Source organism: Pongo abelii, chromosome 7 (genome assembly GCF_028885655.2).
Source record: "Pongo abelii isolate AG06213 chromosome 7, NHGRI_mPonAbe1-v2.0_pri, whole genome shotgun sequence".
Taxonomy (NCBI): domain Eukaryota; kingdom Metazoa; phylum Chordata; class Mammalia; order Primates; family Hominidae; genus Pongo; species Pongo abelii.
In genome coordinates, this window is record NC_071992.2 from 74,087,905 (window position 1) to 74,109,939 (window position 22,035).

Below are 22,035 nucleotides of genomic sequence, written 5' to 3' on the forward strand. Positions count from 1 at the left end.
TTTGGAAAATATTTAATGAATAAATTAACCAATATCACAAATGTCATGCTCCTGGAAGCCTTCTCTGTACCAACCCTATGGCAAATGTTCTAAAACCCCTACAAAATTGGGATATGGGATCAGGTATAAGGAATCTACATCTCTTAGTCATTAATTTTTCATTTTATTTTAATGAGACCTTGAGAGTAAATGTACATAAACTGCAGACACATAGTATTCATTCTCCTAGACTGCTGTTGCAGACGAAACTTCAAAATGTGTTAAATTTGAGGAAATTACCTTGATTTGGACAAAGGCAAAATCTAAACTGCTTATTTTTATATGCCTAAACTGAGTTTTTAGAAGGAAAAAACATATTCTTGTCAATAAGAGCAAATATCCATTATTTACACATGTCCATTTAACAAAAACTTCCAAAACCGGATTAAGGCTAAAATGAGGAAAAGGGGGAAAAATCCAAAAAACAAACAAACAAAACCTTTTATTTTTATGGTGTTCTATGGACATCGTGTAGTTTGACATTTGTTGAGAAGTCTTCTATGCACACACCTAAAATCTATGCATGCCACCCTGCCAAACCAAAGCTACTGGGTGTCCCCTAACAATAATGGGGAAGATGGGAGAGCCTGGCTGCCCAGAAACAGAAGCCCACTGTGGGCAGGTGAGGATGCAGGTGGGAGAGTGCTAGTGAAAGGGCATCCATATCGGTTTGTTTTCATGCTGCTGATAAAGACACACCCAAGACTGAGCAAATTTGCAAAAGAAAGAGGTTTATTGGACTTACAGTTCCATGTGGCTGGGGAGGTCTCATAATCATGGCAGAAAGCAAGGAGGAGCAAGTCACATCTTATGTGGATGGCGGCAGGTAACGAAAGAGAGCTTGTGCAGAGGAACTCCCGTTTTGTGTTTGATTGTTTGTTTGTTTTCAGGTGGAGTCTCGCTTTGTCCCCCAGCCTGCAGTACAGTGGGGCTATCTCCGCTCACTGCAACCTCTACCTCCTGGGTTCAAGCAATTCTCACACCTCAGCCTCCCGAGTAGCTGGGATTACAGGCACATGCCACCACACCTGGCTGATTTTTGTGTTTTTAGTAAAGATGAAGTTTCACCATGTTGGCCAGGCTGATCTCAAGCTCCTGACCTCAGGTGATCCACTTTCCTCGGCCTCCCAAAATACCAGGATTACAGGTGTGAGCCATTGTGCCTGGTTGAAACTCCCGTTTTTAAAACCATCAGAATTCGTGAGACCCGTTCACTATCACAAGAACAGCACAGCAAAGACCCACCCCCATGATTCAATCATCTCCCACCAGGTCTCTCCCACAAGACAAGGGAATTATGGGAGCTACAAGATGAGATTTGGGTGGGGACACAGAACCAAACCGTATCAGCATCTAAGAAAGTAATTCAGAAGAATCTTGAAAATAATATCTATCATCTTACAAATTATGTCTGCCTGTGGTGGAAGGAAAAGAAGAAGGGGAGGAAAGAAGGAAGTATGAGAGAAAGGAATCCATGCCTCACACCATTTATTATGTTACAGGCCTCTGTCAGTCCTATACCTGCCCCTACTTCACCCCCAAACTATCACCATAATTTTTCAATTTCTTGCTGATCCTTTTCCTGAATTTTCCAAATTTGCTTCATGTTAGGTTTTCTACTAATGCCTAAAAATGTAATACCACACTTGACTATCTCCTGCCATCACTAAACATCATCAGTTTCTGCAAATAACAAGGGATTTTTCTCTTCCACCTACACACAGGATATTTGACTTCCTCCCTCTTTTCCATTGTCTCCCTACAAAGCAAAACATAGGTCGGCCTGGGGCACCAGCAACTATTGAGCCCTAACTGAAGTCATCCAGTTTAGACTAAGATAAAATACTTTGTCAAGCTTTCTTATCAAAAGTAGAGAATTAGTGAAAGTCAGGTAAAGAATTAGGGGAAACAAATCATTCCATTCTCAGTGGTAAAGATGACTTAATAAAAGGAAGTTTTTCAAGGCCTCAACTCTATTTTTTAATAATGAGGACAAAAGAGTATTATGTTGTGTCATGCATCTCCTAGGAGCAAAGAACTATATCCCAAAGCAGTAGAACTATAGAACAGCAAAGACTATCTTCCTAGAATAGAGATGACTTAATTGTAAGTGCTTCAAAGTATCATATTCACATTAAAACAGACATGGGTGTGTTGTAGAATATAAGATCCACATATTGCTTAAAGATGAAACCTTAGCCTTCTAAGACCTATGTAGATTGCAGAGGCGGTTCCAGGGATCTTCCTCTAGTCCCCTGAAATATAAATTCCCTCCCATTCATTAGGGCACTCCAGTGGAAAAGTTGGAGAGCTTTGCTATGTGGATCCTGGAAGATTATGAGATACCTTCAAAAACGCCGATAGAGATTTCTGAATATGTGTGGACACTTTAATATACTCCCCAAATTTACTAATAATATGTGTATTTACCACTAAGCAAGCTATTTCAGGAAAGCAATTACTAATAACTTGAGTAAATATTACTCCACAATTAGAACAGATTGGAAGTTAACTCAGCAGGTGTGCTTCTAAGACTACACATAAAGCATTAATATTCATGCTAATGTCTGGGCTTATCAATTAAAAAATTAATCTGCATGTAGACTACAACTTCGTATGTGCTTTAAGAAGTTAGATTTTAACATAACTCAAACTTTTGGCTAAAGTATAAAACCTCTAAAAGGTTATCTTTCATTGAAAAGCCATCAAAAGATAGATCAATTGCTGGTCATTCATTTCAACATGTGAGTCCCCCCAGGGAAGTCCTCTCTGGCACATTGTTACTAGAAATGAACATTAGCCCACTGACAACAGCAATTTGAATTCCACCCCAACTTCCCCCAGCATATTATCTCTACATTGGCAGCAGTTATCTTCCTCAAACACAGTTCTAATCTTTTCACACCCCTTAATCCTAAACTGTACCTGGCTCTCCGTATTGCTTATTCCTGCAGGCCCCTCCCAGTTTGCCATGCCCCATCTCCCACTACAGAAATCCCAGGCAACTCCCGGTAGACACCCCCTCAGAGGGCCGAGGATGTCTCCCCTCCATGCGTTGCCTCGTTTTCTCTCTTTTGCAGCCTTTCACTCGAGTTTTTGCAACTTTTCACTAGAGGAAAACTTATTACACGTGACTAATTAGTGTTGATACTCTCTCTGATAATCAGAACTCTGTCACTCATGTATTTCCAGTTTTGCTTAGATGAAGAGAGCAAGAGGCCAATTTAAATGTTGAATTATAGCTTAACATGTAGGTCAAGAAGTATGCTTGCATCTCCACTTCCGGGAGATAACGTTCTATGTTAATTCAAATAGCCCTATTGTATATGTGGCTTTTATTTTGAGTTGTCATAGATCATTTTATAAAAGGTGAGAAGTCTAAAAAATAATTCAAAAAATTAGGAGTAACTTTCCCCTTCTTCACTGTTGGATTTTTGAGGCCAATTGAAATGCCATCTCCTCCAGGAAGCAACAGGGATTCCTCCAACTTCAACTTTTCCTTTTATACCGCCAGCACTTTGACCACAGACTTCATATCACATCAATTATACTGTGGTTCCATGATAGTTATCTGTATTCCTCTCTTATTAGCCGTATGGAGGGAGGGTTCACGACTTATTCATTTCTGTGTCCCTCCCTGACCCCCTTAACACTTAAAGTTCTGCACTGTGTTCAAAAAATGCTTTTCAATTTCTGAAAATGAATTAAGTGTCACTTATTAACAACCCCAAAGCTTTTTAACGAGCGCATTCCAAATTTTTTTTAAAAAGTCGACTTCTTAGGTTCAAATATTCTCATTTCATCCCTATGCAAATATTTGTATAGGGACCACATTAGAGCTATCTGAAAATAAGAAGTTATAATGGAAACAGTGACACAGCCTTAAGTGAGGCAACCGAAATAGGAACTACTTTAATACTTTTACTGAAATGTTCTCTGCTTGATAAAGTTCATTACCAGAATATCATCTTTAAAAGTGAAATGCATTCAGCTGAGCACTTTTTTTCATTTTGTAAATAGATTTTTTCCTTGCCTGAGCTCTCTGTATAAAGTACAAAATAGTCTTCCATAACATTAGAAAAATGTCACCCCGCACATACAGCTGAATTTTTAAAATAAAATAGATTTTTCTTCTTTAGCATTTTAAAGGTACAGCAGTGCCTTCATATAGTGATCATCGGTACTGCATACCATATGAAGGCTGGATCGTCAGCCTGCAATTTGTTATGTTCTAAAATGAGTTGAGATAATATATTAGAGCCTAGAACAAAGTTATAAGTCCCTATGGGATACCCTAAGTCCATAAAGTCACCATCCTTTCAACATTACCCTACTTATTACTCTAGTTATATTTAAAATGACCCTGGTGCTAATCTTTTTCTCACCTATTCAAAATGACATTAAAAAGTAATTATGTACTAAATTTACAGCCCAAACCCCAAAGTTTCCTGTTACATAAAATGAAAACTTATGTATGGCATAATTGTTTTTATTTTTTTCCTGTTTTTACATTACTAAGTTCTTCATTAGTCTGGGGTATTGTAGCCAAAGTTACCTTACAAAGTAAGTTTCACTCCACTTTAAAATCTCACATGTACCTTATTGGGTTTTAGGCATTTCAATAAGATAAATGGCTTATCACCACCACTGTATCTTGACCAAGCAGTGATAGCAGAAATGAATCTCCAACCAAAGAGCCATTTTCTAAGAAATGAACATTCATATGTTTAATAATGTCATTTTACAATAAGCATTATATTCTTGCTATTTTCTCCAAAATTCAGAAACAACTGTATGAACCTTCCACCTCTCAGAAGTATATCCTTCCTTCCCTCCCCCACCCCAGGCCAGATCTTTTCTCAAGATTGCAAGTTATAGAAAGGCAATTGACCTCAGTAAATTTTTCCACTGGCTTACATTTTTTCTTTCTTTTCTAAGTACTCTTTGGGGGTGGGGGGGAAAAAGAAAGATAAACACACTTCGTATAGCAAGTGCCATAAGAAAAATATGTTCTGGCAGACTTTTCCCAACTTGTAACTGAAAAGAATTTACATCATCCAAGTATATTATAAGTACAGAGAGTAAAAGAAAGAAATCTCAAAATAGATTTTTGTTCTACTTTCAAACTCCAAGGCTCAGGGAACCCAAGTGTTTCACTTAAGAAATGAATAACAAATGACTTCAGTACACATACACCTTTCTCTTTTTGGAAAAATTGCACATAAAAGAGCATTTTTTGGCACGGCTGACCTGCAGAGATATGGAGCTAAGCAGAGTCATGAATTCACTCACTCTGATATGCACACATGATACGCAATTAAAATCTCCATTCACATTCCTGCCGGGTTGTCAATCATGAGGAAAGCCTTTTTGACAACATTCAGCGAAGCGTACCAACTAACCGCTCAACAGGAACTTAAACAGTAACAGCTTTTGTTACTAGCAAGAACGAATTTTTCACCAAGATTGGGTTCAGTTTCTAAGAAATCATTATGCCCTGAATTTTAGGGCCTTTCATTAAAAATGAAAATGTGTCAAAAAGATTTTGTATGGCAAGCTATGTGATGTCATAACTAGAAAATACAAGATATGTAAAAAATCCTAACCTTTTCAACTGGGGGAATCTTTTAAACTTTTTTTCCCCATTGAGAACAATGAACAATGATCTTATAAAGCAGTTTGCTGGGGGTGGGGGGTGGGGAATGTGACATTTCTAATTCATTCTGAAGCTTTTCATTAGAATTTTTAAACTTTTAAAATAGATTGAGGCTCTAAACTCACTTGAAAAGTGACCAACCAATCTATAAACCAGTGGGTAAGTGACTTTTTTAATCATGAAAAGAATATGTAGCATGTTAGAAATATTGCATGCATCAAACTTTTCAATTTATGAAGCTCTGTAGAAAATATTATGCACATAAATTCTTTCCAAATGAACCCAGAAGGTACTCTGCTCATAACTTAGTTTCTGTTGAACATCTAATCAAAGACTGTGCCCTTCATAATAGCATATTAGTGTGCTTTAAAGCCATAAATCCATAAAAACAGGACCCAGTAAAATTGAATACAGGATGCTTGTTAATCTGGTACTGTGTCTGTTTTAAGCAACTAACCTTGGATTACAAATTTGAAACAAGTTAATACTATCAGATATTGAAATATTTGTCTTCTTACTTATCATGCTCTGTAACTGAGAGAGCAGACGCATCCTGACCATTAACAGTCATGACAAATTGCCTTGCTAATGAATGTTACACACTGAAAGTGCCATAACTGATTAAACTACAATTTCCCACTACCAGATAGAGAGAGAGTTGGGGACTCCAGCAGTGGGTGACTCTGATATTCTGCCAACAGGCCTTTAGGGCACAGTGCGATATTTAGAAAAACATTCTAAATTCCATATGAACATATTCTGAAAGCCTATGTGTATACAACAGGTTTTTAAAGCATATTAGATAAAACAGCTTAGGTTGTAGCTGATGAGCCATGAAAAATAGATGTGTTTAACTATTTGGTATCCTTGCAAGTATGTGTTAAAGAATATTCTCTGATGTGGGTTTCTCTCGCTCTCTCCTTCCCTTTCCCCGCCTCCAAAACATTGCGTGTGCTTTGCATCTCACATAATCTTTTGTCAGTTCTTTTGTTGGTGCAAAATTGGCAGCAGTTCAAATTCAAAGTACTCCTATTCATTTACTGACCAATGTCATTCTAGTTCACATCAGCCAGAGAGCTAAGCTCTAAAAAACATAAAAGACTTGCTTCACCACTGACGAATAATGTGTACACTTTTACAGAGCTTAAACCTTAATGCTTTCCCTGAAACTAACAATACAGTATATCTTATCATTCCTTTTTCACAAGCAGGCAGCTGCTGAAACGCTTGCCACTTCAAAATATCAATTGCTTGCCAGAGTTGTCCTCAACACACCCTGTCAAATTCATGTATATTGTGCAATGAAAATGGTGCAGGGCTGAAAGCTAGAAATTGTGTCAAATTCTGCTGTAAGGGTATGATGTGCAAAGAACAATGTATGACAACCGTAGAGACTACAAACAATGGCACTGGAGCCAGGGACTTCATAGATCACAACTGTGCCTGTACATATTTTATTGTAGGCATTATATATTTAAAGCATGACAAATGTACCATTGTACATTATGTGCTGCACAAATAGAAGCTCCTCCCACTCATTCGCCTTTTGCATTTCTCTTGATGATGGAAACATAGTTGAGTTTCATTTTTTTCTCTTCTCTTAAAACACTGAAGATTCCTAAATCATAAAGGAAACACACACACACACACACACACAAACACAAGGTTATCAAAAGAGTAACAGAAAACAGAAGGCAATAATACAAGATGAGAAAATGAGATCTTGTTCACTTAACATTTCGGCTTCTCTCTGAGGACACAAAAGCAAGGATTATCTTCAACACGAACTGAGGGTATGAAGAGAACTACACTAACACTATGCCTATAAATTGTTGTCTACCTAATTTTAATGCAGATAAGTGCTGACTTATTGATTTGCACAATTTTCCAGCAAAATGGAAATCCCACATGAATATGTTCTTTGTGTGCAGAAAATATGGCTTAAGAAGCTTTTACTATTATTGCTTTCCTATGCCAAAAGAACAATTAAGAAAATAATATCTCACCACCATATCAGGTCTACAAACTAACGCTGATTAATTTCTTAGATTTTAAATATCCCTTCCCATTTCCCAATTAGCTCTGTTTGCTTTAAATGGGTCTCTGGTTATTGAAAAGTTGTTTTTCTTCTAAACATCTATTTAAATAACATGTAAAATCTGAAAATATTCTCATTTTGGTACACACCTACTTAATTATAAAGGAGCTCACAGCTATAACAACCTGACACTAACTCAGTCAATGACTGTGGAAATGGAAACATGTTTATGGGAGAAGATTACTATGAATATATATTAATCTCTTCTACGACCTAGCTTAGGTTACAAAACCTTTATCACACAAGTAGCCTGGAGTGGAATTAACTGACTCGAGGCTAAGGAAAATGAACAGATATGTTTTTAAGGTGTTAATAAATATTTTGGAAAGAGAATAGGTGGTTTAGGTGCTTAGGGGTGCTGACCTTTGCTATGTTGATTAGTGGGACAATGATGCATTATTAACACACAGCAGCTGTACCTGAACTGCTGCCATGAATATAATAGCCTTTTATAGCCATCAGGGGAGTGAGGCAGGAGGCCTTTATTAACCACTAGACATGATTAGCACATTATGTGAACTTTACTAGGCAAATTATCTCTTATTGAAATATAATGTTGGTTATAACTAATTGTAAACATGATTTTTAAAACTTCGCAGTGAAAAATTCAAATGTTTTACTACCATTCAGCTCATTATTGGCTGGTAATCGCCGACGAAAACATGGTCTATTTTGTGGGACGTACTTACAGGAGCTGAATCTCAAAAGGCAGATTGTGTCACAGAAGGCTGCCTTTAAAATTATTTAGCATTACAAGTTCAGGGATATTAGCATACATGCAAACTTTCTCTCCCTAATTAAGTAAAAGTGTTCATGAACTAGAAAAGCTGCTTTGGGATTTTTCTTCCTTTTCATTTCTTTAAGTAGTTCTTAAAAGATTAGTTTTGCAGTAAATTTTTGAGAGTTACCTTGAAAAATAACCACATAATTTATTTCAAAAAGCTTAATTTTGGGAGAGGAAAGATTATCCCATTAGCCTTAGTAACTGAACATAGCTCTGAGAGTCCATTATGAACAGTCTTTTATGCCCTGGCAGGAAGTCATTAACATAAAATAAATCATTAGCTTTGATATTAAGCTTCTACTATCTGCAGGTTTCTATGATTAATGTTCATGACTGCATCTGCCAAATGATAAAATACACTTTTTGTTGAAAGGTTATCCTGCCTCTTTATTATTAACATTTCTCTTAATACAATTGTTACTGGCATTTTAGGCTGAGGCTTACTGGTATAGAAAGGAAGCACTGGTGTTTTTCAATGGTATGAAAACACCAATGTGTATAACACTTTACCCATCATTTTTTAAATTAACCATTTAATTGAGTTAACAGACTTAAGGAAATCAGGCAGTGCTCAGATACTCTTTCAATGTAATTGCACTGTCTTTAGGCCCAGTTGGCCCATTCGTTAGTTAATCTTGCACATTATATTTCGCATCTCTGACCCATATATCAGAGGAAGGTATAGAGAGGTAAACTTGCTTCCCTGAAGTCAGGAACAAGAGGGCATTTCCCTCTTTCGCAGTTATTCTCCACTTTTATCTTATCTTCTTACAGTGCAAAACAGACAACAGCCCTCATAATAGCATCTCTCCTTAGGTGCATTGACTCTTAATGTGGAGAGGGAAAAAGAGGCCCCCCAGGGGGCCTATCAATATCTGAGGGAGGGAGATTACACACTGTACCTACAGAGACCCCATTTTCCCAATTCACCTTTGACTCTCCAGAAAGGTTATCTCTTTGACTCTCTTCCTGAAAGAACCACTAGTCTACAACTTTTCACAACACTTTTATTCCACTAGGGCAGCAGAAATGGAAGAAATGGGCTGAGAATGCAGTATTTTGCTAAATTCTTTGAATTTCTGAACATTTTTCACCACAAGATTTCAAATAATCTACCTACTTAATTCTAATAAGTCTTCTTTGATGCAAATATAAAGTATTTTCTCTACTAGATATGTGGAAGACTGGAACACAGATGGATTAAAGGTTTTAGTGTCAGAACTTTTACCAGACACAGAACAAAGTCAGGCTTCTCAAGAGAATGGGAAACAGAGTGGGAGGGAATCACATCCTCTTATGGTTAGGTTTATTTTGCCTAGGGAGTAAGTCAACATAGACTTAACGGCACTTGGTTTTTATCTCAAATATTCAACATAATGGAGTCTTTCCCTGAGAAGGGCCTATGGTTTTCCTCACAAAGACGTGGTTCTTTAGTCTTATTAGGATATAACATGTCTGTTTAAAGCCCTAAGATTCTCAACAGCATCTTCTCCTGTGAAATATTGCTGAGTATCTTAAAAGGGAGTGGTAACCAGGCATTCCCAGTAGTCATGATGTTTTTCCTTTGTTGCTGCTGTTATACACATTGAGGAAGTCTGCCATTTAGGATAAATCTTCACGCATTGATGGCCAGAAATATTCCAGAACCATGAGAAACACAAACACACACACACACATGCAAATACACATGCACACACAAATCCACCTCCACACACCCATACACATGCACATACCCATACACACACCAATGTTTCTAGCTCGGTAACCCCACCCCCAAAGACTTCAATCAAAAGGCATTTTAGCCAAAAGCTAGTATCATCACTACTGTGGATCAGACAAATAACATGTAAGACCACATGGCACCCAAAATACATTCTATTTCCTTGGCCACTGGCAAAGCTTCTTATCAACCAACCATGGCCTCCTTTAATTAGGAGTCCTTTCCAGACAGTTTCATAAAAGCACATAATTCAGGAATGAAAAATGATAAATACTTGGCTAAAGCAGAACCATTTAAATCTCCCAAGCAAAAAACGAACAAACAGAAAAAAGCATTAATAGTGACCCTGGTTTCATGACCTTTGATATTATAAATATATATCAGTGATGATTTTTTCATGAGTAACATGGAAATCTGAAAATAGCTTTTAAAATGTAACTTTAAAATTTTTATCAAGTGAGGCAAACTTGCCACAGATCAAACTACAGAAGTGTGGGAAATAGTGATACCTCCCATCAGGAAAGAGCAAGGAGTTTCTGGAATTACTCTCCCTTCTCGTCTTTTCTGCTGCACCATCAACATCCAAGCACAGAGCAATATAATGTTCCCATTTTCAAAATGAATGCTGTAGGGAGAAACATGTTATAACCAGGAAAAGCTCATTCAGGTTAATGTGAATTCCATGTCTCAAAGTATTATGGAAGAACTGCTATAATTAACAGTCTGTTGGCACTTCCATTATAAACCACATTTCTAAGCAGTTTATAACTCAACTGTTTTTAATGAGAAATTGCTCTTTGGGATGAAACTTGGCATGCAACGTTTAAAACAAAAAATTCTCAAATTCATTAGGGCAGATGTAAGCGGTATCATCTTGGCACTGTAGTTTCCTAGTGGACGGCCCATTTAACACAATTCGTTATCAATCAGGGGAGACCAGCCTATCTAGTTCTGAAAAGTGCACGTTCAAAGAAAAAGATCAATTGAAAATACATCAATAACTCTGAGGTGGAAGTAAATGAAAAGGGAAAAAAGCGTGTCTAAAATTGGTAAAATTAATACCTTGGGTAAACATGCAATTTAAACAAATAAGAGAGCATTCTAGCTTCTAAGATGCCTCAAAGAGAAGCTTCTTGAGGGCAAGAACTACAGTTAGGATCAAGAGAGCCACAGTGTCTAATAACTATGATGTGCTACAATCTTGTTTTCTGATAAAAGTATGAATTTTATATTCTTGTATTTGGATGCACACAATATAAGTTTTATTCTAAACAACAAGTGATCATATTTTTACAATGTAATTGTTAATAGCATACAATCAACTCATGATAATTACACTTCATTTTTATTGACATGTAAGATAACTATCCTACCTATGACTTCTCAGAAATCTTGAGATTCACACTCAGATAGCTAAAATGTAGGGTGGTAAGTGATCTAAATTTGATTAATTGATTCAGTTCTACATGGCCAAACATTCCCGTTCTAGTTATCTATGTATATTCTGATGAGAATACATCCACATGCTAACCCTGTTACTTACCTCAAGTGTAACCCAACCTAATTTACTGTATTCCAACTGAAGATCACAGTCCCATCTTCATACTATTTTGGAATCTAAACATAGCCTTCTCACTGAGGAAGGATGTTTAAGGGGCTTATCTCTGAGCTCTATATACACTGCATAAAATGGGAGGGGGCGTGGAAGGGACACTATGATAGCTTAGAAATATCAGTCATAGGTATTTTTCCTCTCAGCATCATATGGAGGTTGTCTTACTCTAGCACAATATTGTATAACTCCACATCATCCATTCAGGTAGGGGGGATGGTGAAAGGAAAACAGCATAATTTGGGATTTCAAAAAGCAGATACAAGCCTGAGGGCTGGTAGATTCCAAATAGAAAATAGAATCAGGTTACTGCAAGAATGGATATGTTCTCATGACTATGGTGGTGATGAAGGAAGGTGAGCTGAAGAGGGAGCCAGGCAGCCAAGGCGACCACAATGGTGATTAGTATCCAGTGGAGAAGAGAGTTCAGATTAGAAGTACTGACCTCCTAGGTTCAAATTAAGATTGGGGAGGAGAGTAGCAAAAGCAAGGGTAGTCCCAGGAGTTGGAGTGGCTGGGAAATGGGTAACTGGGAAGGAGATGGAGAGGTGGGAGGTAAGAGGCGCTGGGCATACTGGTAGACCTGCGACTGAAGGCTGACTTTAAAACAGAATAGGAAGAATCATCAGTATTTGAGAAACACCCCCAGGGTCTTTTCAGGTTTCTAATGTCCTAGCAAAAGTTTAGAAAGCATTATAATAAATCACCCTTCACAGCTAAATAAAATCACTGTGCTCCCCACTACCTTCGTCATTTTCTTAGGCTAACCCTCTTGAATGGAGCCCATCACAAAAAACATATGACCACTAGAAACAGTCTCACACACCAAAACCAACATTTGAGAACCAGGTTGGTACCCAGGAAACCACCCCTAAAACTGGAAATTTCCCTACTTCTTCCTGTTCCACTGTTCTTAATTCCCTTGCAATCACATCATTTAAACAAAATCCACAATAATCATTCAATTAGATATTTACATATTAGTTGAGTTTTTGTAACTAAGCAAAATATCAAAATTCTCCTTAATATCATTTACTAACTTTTAAAATATATGACAAACTGTGAGAATACTAAACTACCTATGCAATGTTAAAAATAACATCAGATCCCTCTATAGCTCATACCTATAACTTTGTTTGCATAGACATTTAAAATTGAATTTGCAATACTGAAATAACCCACACAGTCAAGATGGCTACATTTGAAACTTTTCTGTAATATCTGATTTAGTGGCCAAAAAACCCTGATTGCTTGGTTTATGCTCTTGCTTACATAGGCATTTATTTAAAACATATTTAACAACCTCAAAACTTCTGAAAAGTGCCAGCTGATAAAACTCCCAGGGGAATTTTAATTATATATATGTGATGTATGAATTATCAACTATGAATTTGCCAAAGTCCTAGAAGTTATGGAGGTGGATGAAGAACTAATCAAGCATGATGCTCTAAACTGCTTATAACGCTCCTTTCTTTCCCCTCTTTCTCCCCATACTCCTCCTTGATCTACTCCTCCTCCCATCTCTTCCTTTTCTTACATTCACTGTTCAAAATAGAAATAATGACTCCTTCTTAATGTGCTTACAAATCCTGTATTTTTGATGTGATGAGTATTGCCACATTAAAGTATAATATATAATACACTCTAAATAGGAAAATAAGCTCAAAGGAGATTTTGCAGAGACTTTAATGAATCTTGTTATTCTTAAAAGTTATCAAATGTCTAACGTTTGCCCTGACATTTTCAAGCAGAATTCATCACAAATGGGTCCTTCCTTGTGCGTTTTTACGAAAAAGAATATATACACTGTCCTTCCTCATTTCAATGATAAAAGCTGAATATTCCAAATGCCCATTATTCTTCACTCTGTATATCACCAGCATGAAGCATGGGTTTGTGTTTTGGACTTCCCTGTTTCTAAATCAACCAAAGAAAGATTCAGGACATGATTCCATAAAGGCAACCACTGAGAACAGTGAAGCCCATTATTTCTCCTCCCACTGCAGGCCGAGGTCACCATCCCTGTCATTAGCCATGTCATAACATAATTGTATTACTACTCCTTATGTGGGCAGATACTGAGCAATAACTGAACACATCACATCGCTGTAAAAATGAAAAAGTACCACTTCTTTGTCCTATCTTAGCATAAAACCAGTGAAAACAATCTTTGGAAATGACACTGCACTAAGAAACTGAAAAGAACTGTTATTACTCTGTAGGTATATATTTAAACTGATGATCTGACATCTTTAACTAGAATAGAAAATAAGACTATATCACTACAGAACTCCAATTGCAAGCTCATTTAATCCAATTTATTTTGGTAGCATTCAGCTCAATTAAGGGATACAATGTTACTTAAAATAGTCTAATTAGATGAAACTCCACTATGGTACTCATCTTTCAATGTCTGAAATATAACCATGCATTAGGCTGCAAGAGGTGAATACTGCTAACTCCAGCCTCCATGTGTCCGTCCAGTCTATGAGCTACACTGCTATTTCCAACACTGACCTATATACAGCAACATGCCATCCGTTCTGGCTGTTTGTATAAGAGATGCCTCACACACTTGCCTTAACCAACATCATTCGCATTGTTCCCACAATGGGCTATGTAAAAATGGATGCCACTTTGCATAGTGATATGTTCATAACGCATATTAGTCTTACAATAGAGCAATACCAGATTAAACCGTTTCCAAAAATGCCTCCTCCAGAGTTTATTAACTGAAAAATGTAAGTAGTGTTTTGGCAATCTATAGAGCAGCAGTGCCGGAAAGTGTCAGCAGAGTAAAACAATCACATTTTAGTTTAGAAAGCTTCAGGAAGAGAATATTCATTTTCTCCATTAGAGTCTCTTCTGACATTGAAAAAAATGTCACTAGGAAACTGTAGCTACAGTTGTAGGATTCTAAAGCACAGACAGATACTGGTTCCGGTGGGATTTAGCACACCAACTTTAAACAAGCAAAGTGTTGACAGGTTTAAAATAAAGATAATTAGTAATTTATGATCTTATCACCCTATTAAAAACAAATCACCTGACAAACTGACTGCTATTTGTAATAAACTACATATTCATTAGGCCTCCGAAGGAAGCAAGATTTACTTTGCAGTATTGTTCTTTTGGGGATGTCTGATCAAACTTGTTTTAATAAACGTAGGCACAGATTTCTTACTTCACCTTTTCCAAACTTCTGTCCTTCTTCCATTTCCCTGCAAATCCACTCATGTCATTGCAAAAACAAATGCTAGTTGACTGCATTATGCACAACTACAATTGTGGAGCTGGACAGAAATTTTGTACCAATGCTAATCATGGTGGAGTGAAAAAACTCAAGTGCCTGGGATTTGTGGGGCCTAGAAAACTATACAGCACATTTAATATAATCAGGGACCAGTGACAAATATATTTGATGGACTGCTAACAGAGATGGGCCAGAGATGTCCCTGGAGAAACATTTCCATGAAGTCTTCTTCTACTATTAGAAACATGTCTTATGACTTTGCATTTTAAAAAATCTATTATTCTCTGGATAAGTTAAATAGAGGACTCGCAACTAGTCTATAGAAAGGGTGCCTAATTTGCATTTAAAAAGAACAGTTTGCTTCTTATACACGGGGTGACTTAAAAGGAACTTCAATGAGCTAGTAAAGAAATTCTGAACACTTTCTAAATTAATTTATTCAATTCACAGCACAACCCACTAAAATTATTTAAAGCACTTAATTGGAAAATGATTTAATATATTGAAGTAATTCCTGATTTTCCAAAGCATTTAACTTTTAAATTAAATCTGACCCTACTTATCACAAGAACGAGGAGTGAAACGTGTATCCAAGTCATTAACTTCTTTTTGGGGCCTAAAATCACTGATAAACTTAATAAGATTTGTCCAGTCTCATTGCCAAAATAGTTCTGAGCCTTTGGTTCCGGTAACTACAGTGGAATACGTCTTTACTCTCCAAGATAGGGCTGCAACTTTATTATTTTTTATTAGCAATCGTATTGGTGTCATAAGCAAAATAAAACGTAACACAATACTTGAGTGTACAGACAAAACAGATTTTAGACTGAAAGAACTATGTCACCAGCAAATAATGAAACTTCATCACACAAACTCCTATGCGCTTGCCAAAGTTCCCCGTACCTTTCAACTTGCCCCTAGCTGAAGGGCTCCCTGTACAATGGAAGCCCTTCTGCCTTGCCCGAGACTGGATGTCCCTCTTTTCTAACTTGCCTAAACACCATCGCACACAGCACAGTCCTCTGAGTGGGTCTCACACTGGACACAGCATCGAGGAGCTTCTCCACGGGGAAGTGTGTGTGTGAGAGCCTGCCTGTGTGTCAACACTGTCCAAGACTCGGAGCTGCGACTCGGTCGCGTGGTGGGGAGTCCAGGGGCTGAGAAGGCAGCGCACTAAATATCTCTGTATCAGGTAAAAAAGCCGTTTGGTGATGACTCGCCACCAGGCAAATATTGGGAGTCCCAACGATTTTTCCCGTGGAATACACCGAGGGTCGCCATGGATGTGCCTGCAGGGGCTCTGAGTATCAAGCGGATTTATCACCAAGCGAGAGCTGGGCATCTAAAAGGCCCGCCCAGCGTTTTAGAGAACTCAATTCTCTCTGCCTATGTTCATCCAACGGGACTGCTCAGACACGTCCAACTAGCCCAAGGCGTGGGCAGTCGTGCCCCTGCGACCACTCTGGGGGACCGGTCCCTGCGTGTCCTCCCTCTCGGGGATGAGAGAGTTCGAGAAGCCAGGAGAGTAACCCCCTCCCTCGTACCCCCTGACTGTCCTATAGGTGGACCCAGACGAACTCCGCAGCAGCCCAGACCAGCGCCCCACCTCCGGGTCACCGGATGATCCGCCTCTCCCCGGGCCCCCGCGGCCCTGGCACCCGAGGTCAGCGGGCCGTGGGTACAGCTCAGCCGTGGACCCTGCTCCGCGAGTGCGGGAGCTTTGGACTTGAACGCGACGTGCTCGCCCGGCTCCCAACAAACTTGCAATTTCCGCACACACCCCTAAAACAGGAGCTGTTCCCCAAACCTTGACCCAGCTACCCCGCTGTGCTCTGGCCCGCGGACCTGTGTCCGAACCCGGGCTCGGCTGCCGGAACCGGTTTGGGAAAACAAAAGAGTTGTGGGGCAGTTTTCCTTGTGGGGGGCAGGGGCGCCTCCCGGGTCCCTGCACCCCGACTGCCGGCTGCTCCCCTGGCAACTAATCCGGAGAAGGGAAGTGGTGCCACGAGCCCCCACTGCCCGGGAGAGGGAGGGAGAAAGAAGGGGGAACTGGGAAATAAACTGAATTCTCTTACTCTGCCTCCGTTCCTGGACCCCAGACACACCCCCAAAGTATTCCACGGTTTTCTCTTATTATTTTTTTAAACGCCCCCCGGCAAACCTAGGCAGGGATCCTTAGTCGCGAACAGCAGGAAGGAAAGAATCCGAGCAAATCGTGTCACTTTCCGCACAATCGCGGTGTTTGGCAAGCCCCCGGAGCTACTCCACAATATTTACTACCCAAGCGCACGCAGGCTGCAGCGGGCTGCGAGCCGAGCGCGCCCGGGACCGGCCTCCGCCGAGCCGGCCCCGCCGCGGCCCGGCCACCGCCGCCCCCCTCCCGGGATCAAGCAGCAAGAACACGGTGGAAACAAAAGCAGAGCGTTCACCTTATTGCAATAGTAGGGGTCCAGGCAGGGAGAAGGTCCCAGACAGGGAGCGTCGGGCGCAGCGGCGGGCTGGGCTGGAGGTGGATAAAATCTTACGTCCATTTCACTCTCACATCAAGCAACTCCTTTTCTTTTTCCTTTTTTAAAAAAAGTGTTCAGCAAAACAAGCTTAGACGGAACACAGTGAGGTGTCTGGGCTCAGGAGTAAAAGAAACACCTTCCTTCCCTCACATCCGTTTGTGGTTTGTTTAAGAAGAAGAGGGAAAAAAAAAAAAAAAAAAAAAAGAGGGGGGAAAAGCGCTCAACTCTCCCCCAAGCCGCGGCGCGCACCCGTCGGCGCCGAGCGCGCAGCCTGCTCCACCGCCGCCTCTCGGTCCCGCCGCCGCCGCTGCCGCCGCCGCCGCCGGGCAGGTAACTTCATGCGCTCATTGTCCCCCCGCCCGCCCCCCCATCCCCGCCTCCCGCGCCCCTCGCAGCCCGGCACACGCGCTTGGGCTCTAGGTACTGGGCGTTTTATTGGAGACTCTGAGTTGTTCTGCTTGTAGTTTATTTTCTCCACCTTGGAGGCCCGGGATGTGGGGGGTGGGGGGTGGGGGGTGGGGGGGGGTGGGGCGGGGATCCAGAGGGGACAGGGCGGGAGGGGGGCGAGCGTCCCGGGCCGGGCGGGGTAGGGAGCGCGGCCGGACGCGGGCTCCTCGCGGCCCAATGGCTGCTGTTCGGAGCCGGAGGCCGGGGACCGGAGAAAGGAGGAGCGGAGGAGAAGGAGGAGAGCACGGCCCGGCTGGGATAGATGCGGTGGGACCCTGGGAGGCCTCCGTCGTGCCCGTGCCGCGCTCCTCCGGGCCAGCGCGTCGCACACAAAGGGGCTGCCGAGCCAGAGACACCGGCGGCCTCAGGGCACCGTGGGGAGCGCGCAGCGAGGGGGCGCTGTGGCGCACGCAGCCCCGCAGCCCCGCAGCCCCGCAGCCCCGCAGCCCCGCAGCCCCGCAGCCCCGCAGCCCCGCAGCCCCGCAGCCCCGCAGCCCCGCAGCCCCGCAGCCCCGCAGCCCCGCAGCCCCGCAGCCCCGCAGCCCCGCAGCCCCGCAGCCCCTCCCCCGACCCTCCCCGGCCCCACCCCACTCCCACCGCCCCCTCTGCGGCCGTCCCCACCCCTATCTCCGCGACCCCCACACTCCTCCTCGGCTATTCCCCAACCCTGTCACTGTGCTCCCCTCCCTACTCCCGGCCCGTAGTGGAGGTGACTTTCCTGCGCAGCGCCGCTCCTGAGGGCGGAGAACCCACAGGGAGAGCGACCCCTTTGCACGCTGTAAGTGGGCAACTGTCCGAGGGACTCTAGCCGATCGAAGGGTGAGGACCTGCTCGCTTGGGGGTGGACGGCCTGGAAAAGCCGCCCCTCTTTGGTTTCTCTCTCCCGCCTGCAGCCCGCACCCCTCCGAGATTCGTGCCCCACTGGACGGTTTGCGAAGGCTGAGGCTGCCTTGGGGACTCACAAAAGACTACAGGGGTGATTCGAAGTGTAAATAGGGAAACAATCATCAGCACACAATCCGGCTAAAGGGATAACATATGAGTTTGCCTGTTGTCCTTCATGGGATTCTTCTCTTTTTATAGCTGGACGCCCTATAGGGCTCTTGGCAGTCCACGAAAGACCTGGAGTCCGCCTCCCCATTTCTCCGGTCGGTGAGTGGCAGGAGGAAATCGCCAATCATGTTTTCCCGCTTTGCCTCCCCAACTCGGAAACTTGCAACTTGCCGTGTCCTGGAGGCTGGGACAATTTGGGGTCTCTTGGCTGCTGTCCAACAGATTTATCTCTGAGGGCAGTCTCCTCGGTGGGAGGTCCAAGTAGGAGTGGGCGACATTTACCTCCATCTCATGAGGGAGCAGCCCTGCACACTAGGGCCCAAAACTCTGCAAAGGAGCTTGGAAGTTCTTCATCCGTTCCACTTGTTTTGCTACTCCACACACCCTTCTAGGACATGTTGATTGCCAACTGCTTTGCGCAACTTTCCCATAGCTGTCTGTTCCCGTGCATTTCGGAGCACCAGGCAAATACAAGCAGAGAGACCTGGAAAAAAAATTATGAAGACAGTATTAATCATAAAATTAACATGGCTGAGTGAATTGTCAATGCAAGTTCCTTTACTAACTCTTTGTTAAGTTTTGCTTTGTACTCTTTACATCCTCTTTCTCTTAAGCCATTGTTTTAATTTCTTCTCGTTGTCATTTTTAAAAGTAACAGAAATACAGTTTTCTTCCTACCTTAACGATTGACATGGTGGAGGTTGGGTTGCAAAGAGGAAGTAGTAAGAAAAAATAATTATTCTATACATTCACAAGTCCTTCAAGGCACAAAATAAAAGTAAGAAATAGAAAATATGTCCTTTCTCTTAATAAAGGTCTTTATAATAAAATTTAAATGAAATTTTGTGTTTCATAACAGCTTTCCAAATACTGTTGTAGATACTAAAATGTGCCTGTATGTATTTCCTTCCACAATAATAATAGTAATAATAAACTTTTTAGGTCCAAATTAAACATTTCTCAGCTTAAATTTCTATCCTCAATCCAACATTTATTATATCAAAACTTGATTTTTGAAAATAAAACTTTCTTGGAATTCATCATTGATGTCTGTTTGATGGCCTTGTGAACATCAGGAAGATGAAATGAAATGGTTCAAGACTGGAACAATACCACTATCTGCATCTTCACACCTGGGAGATAATGATGTCTCCTGCTTTGGTCTACAGACCTACCAGTTTTCTCTGCTTTAAGGGAAAATCCAAATGCATGAGACCTGTGTATTCCTCTACATAATCAAGAGTCTGGTTTCTTCCATTGGAGTGTATGGAGTCAAAGCGGTATTCTGTACATGGCATGGTGTGATAGGTGGGAATATGAGCTACTGGGGGAAAAAGTTCTTACTTCTAGCCACTGTATCCAAGGCCCATCAAAAACTAAATGGATGTATTTCTACTAAAAGTTGGGGAAAGTTGAATATCTATAAACCTCTGAGCAAATCTTTTTAATTTAGAAAATAAAATAGTAGAGCGTCATTGTAATACTTTTCAGTTTCCTGGACATTCAACTCCACATCATGGATAAATAAAATAGTTATTTGTCCATTCACTCATTCATTTGTACATTAATCAACAGACAGAGTGGTGAAAAACACTAATGCTATGTATTATTTATAGGTTTAAAATACAAAAACAAATTACTTAAAATGGTTCCTGCTCTAGATGTAATCTTTCAGAGTAGTATTTTCCAACCTAGTCTGGTCAGTGAAGTCATCTTAGCGGTTTCGAAAAATACTCATGCCAGAGCCCCACCCACGTAGATTCTGATTCAGTTCTTTTCGGGTAGGGCCTGAGCACAGGAATTTTTAAAAGCTCTCCAGTGGCTTTAATTTTCAGAAAAGACTGAGAACCACTGGCCTAAAAGGAAAGATAAGGTAGTCTAGAAGGAAAGAGTCCTTAACAAAGGAAATGTTAAAAATATGAAATTATAGTAGATAGGCTGGATTGTCATTTTATGTTGATCCCCATAAGAGGACATTGAGGATCACCACTCCCAAAACCTCATCACCTATACTGCCTTTTAGAGATGGAGTTGGCAATTTGCCCGTTTACTCTCAGTAAACTTGCATGACTTGTAAAGGTCCAGGTTACAGTTTATTCATCTGACCTAGGAACTTTATGTATTCTAGTTACCAGAAAATGAGTGCCTGTAAACAAAACATCTCTTTACTAGTGCTGATGTAATGCTATCAGTACCTACTTGTGAAATGCCTAGTATATCGTGGACCTGGTCCTAATTTCTTTACATTGAATTTTGCTGTCTTATTTAATTTTCCAGATTACTTTGGAAAGCCTCATCAGTAATAACAAACCACATGGAGCATTTGATTTTGTTCCCTCAACATTGCCCATCTTCATTTTAATTATAGTTTCACAAATTGTTATGTTTTCAAATTTATACTTGTTTTCAGTGACCACGTTTTATGTCTACTGATTCTTTGTACTATGTAGGTTAAGTCCTAAATCTTGTAGTAATGTCTCCAAATCACATACAGAATGTGTTACTTTGGGGAAAATAGCTTTTAGACAGTTAATCCTATCTGTGATTTACAAGAGTCTTATGAAAATTATTCAACAAATCATGATACTTCCTGGCAGGCATTCTTTGCTAGGTTTTGGAGTTAGTTTTTCTTCAAGGGTTGAAGCCCTCTATAGATGCACATGAGAATGAAATGTCATATAAAGGGGTTGATTTTGAAATGCCAGATATTAAAACTAAAATCAAAGCCTGCCATATTGTATAACTAAACTAATATTTAGCCCGTCACTGGCCTTTCTGACTTACGGGCTAGTTTTCCAGTGACAGCTGATGTTGCAATATTTCTAGAGAAAAGAAAGTCTCATTCTTTTAAAGTACCATTCAT

General features: G+C 40.7%; 1 protein-coding gene and 1 long non-coding RNA gene across 3 annotated transcripts in view; one reads left to right on the forward strand and one right to left on the reverse strand.

The window, feature by feature from the left end:
• Positions 1 to 18,002, reverse strand: part of TOX (thymocyte selection associated high mobility group box) — a 319,032-nt gene extending 301,030 nt beyond the window's left edge. The window contains exon 1 of one of the 2 annotated variants that reach the window (XM_002819113.6): positions 17,592 to 18,002. In XM_002819113.6, coding sequence (XP_002819159.1) covers positions 17,592 to 17,693 — 102 coding nt within the window. In that variant the 5' untranslated portion in view covers positions 17,694 to 18,002. The remainder of the gene's footprint in view (positions 1 to 17,591) is intronic. The other variant, XM_054561646.2, reaches the window with a different exon arrangement.
• A 718-nt stretch (positions 18,003 to 18,720) lies between these two features.
• LOC134761931 (uncharacterized) lies at positions 18,721 to 20,212 on the forward strand. The gene is made up of 2 exons (XR_010141117.1): positions 18,721 to 19,095; positions 19,203 to 20,212. It is a non-coding gene; the product is annotated as an uncharacterized LOC134761931 (long non-coding RNA).
• The last annotated feature ends 1,823 nt before the right edge of the window (positions 20,213 to 22,035 follow it).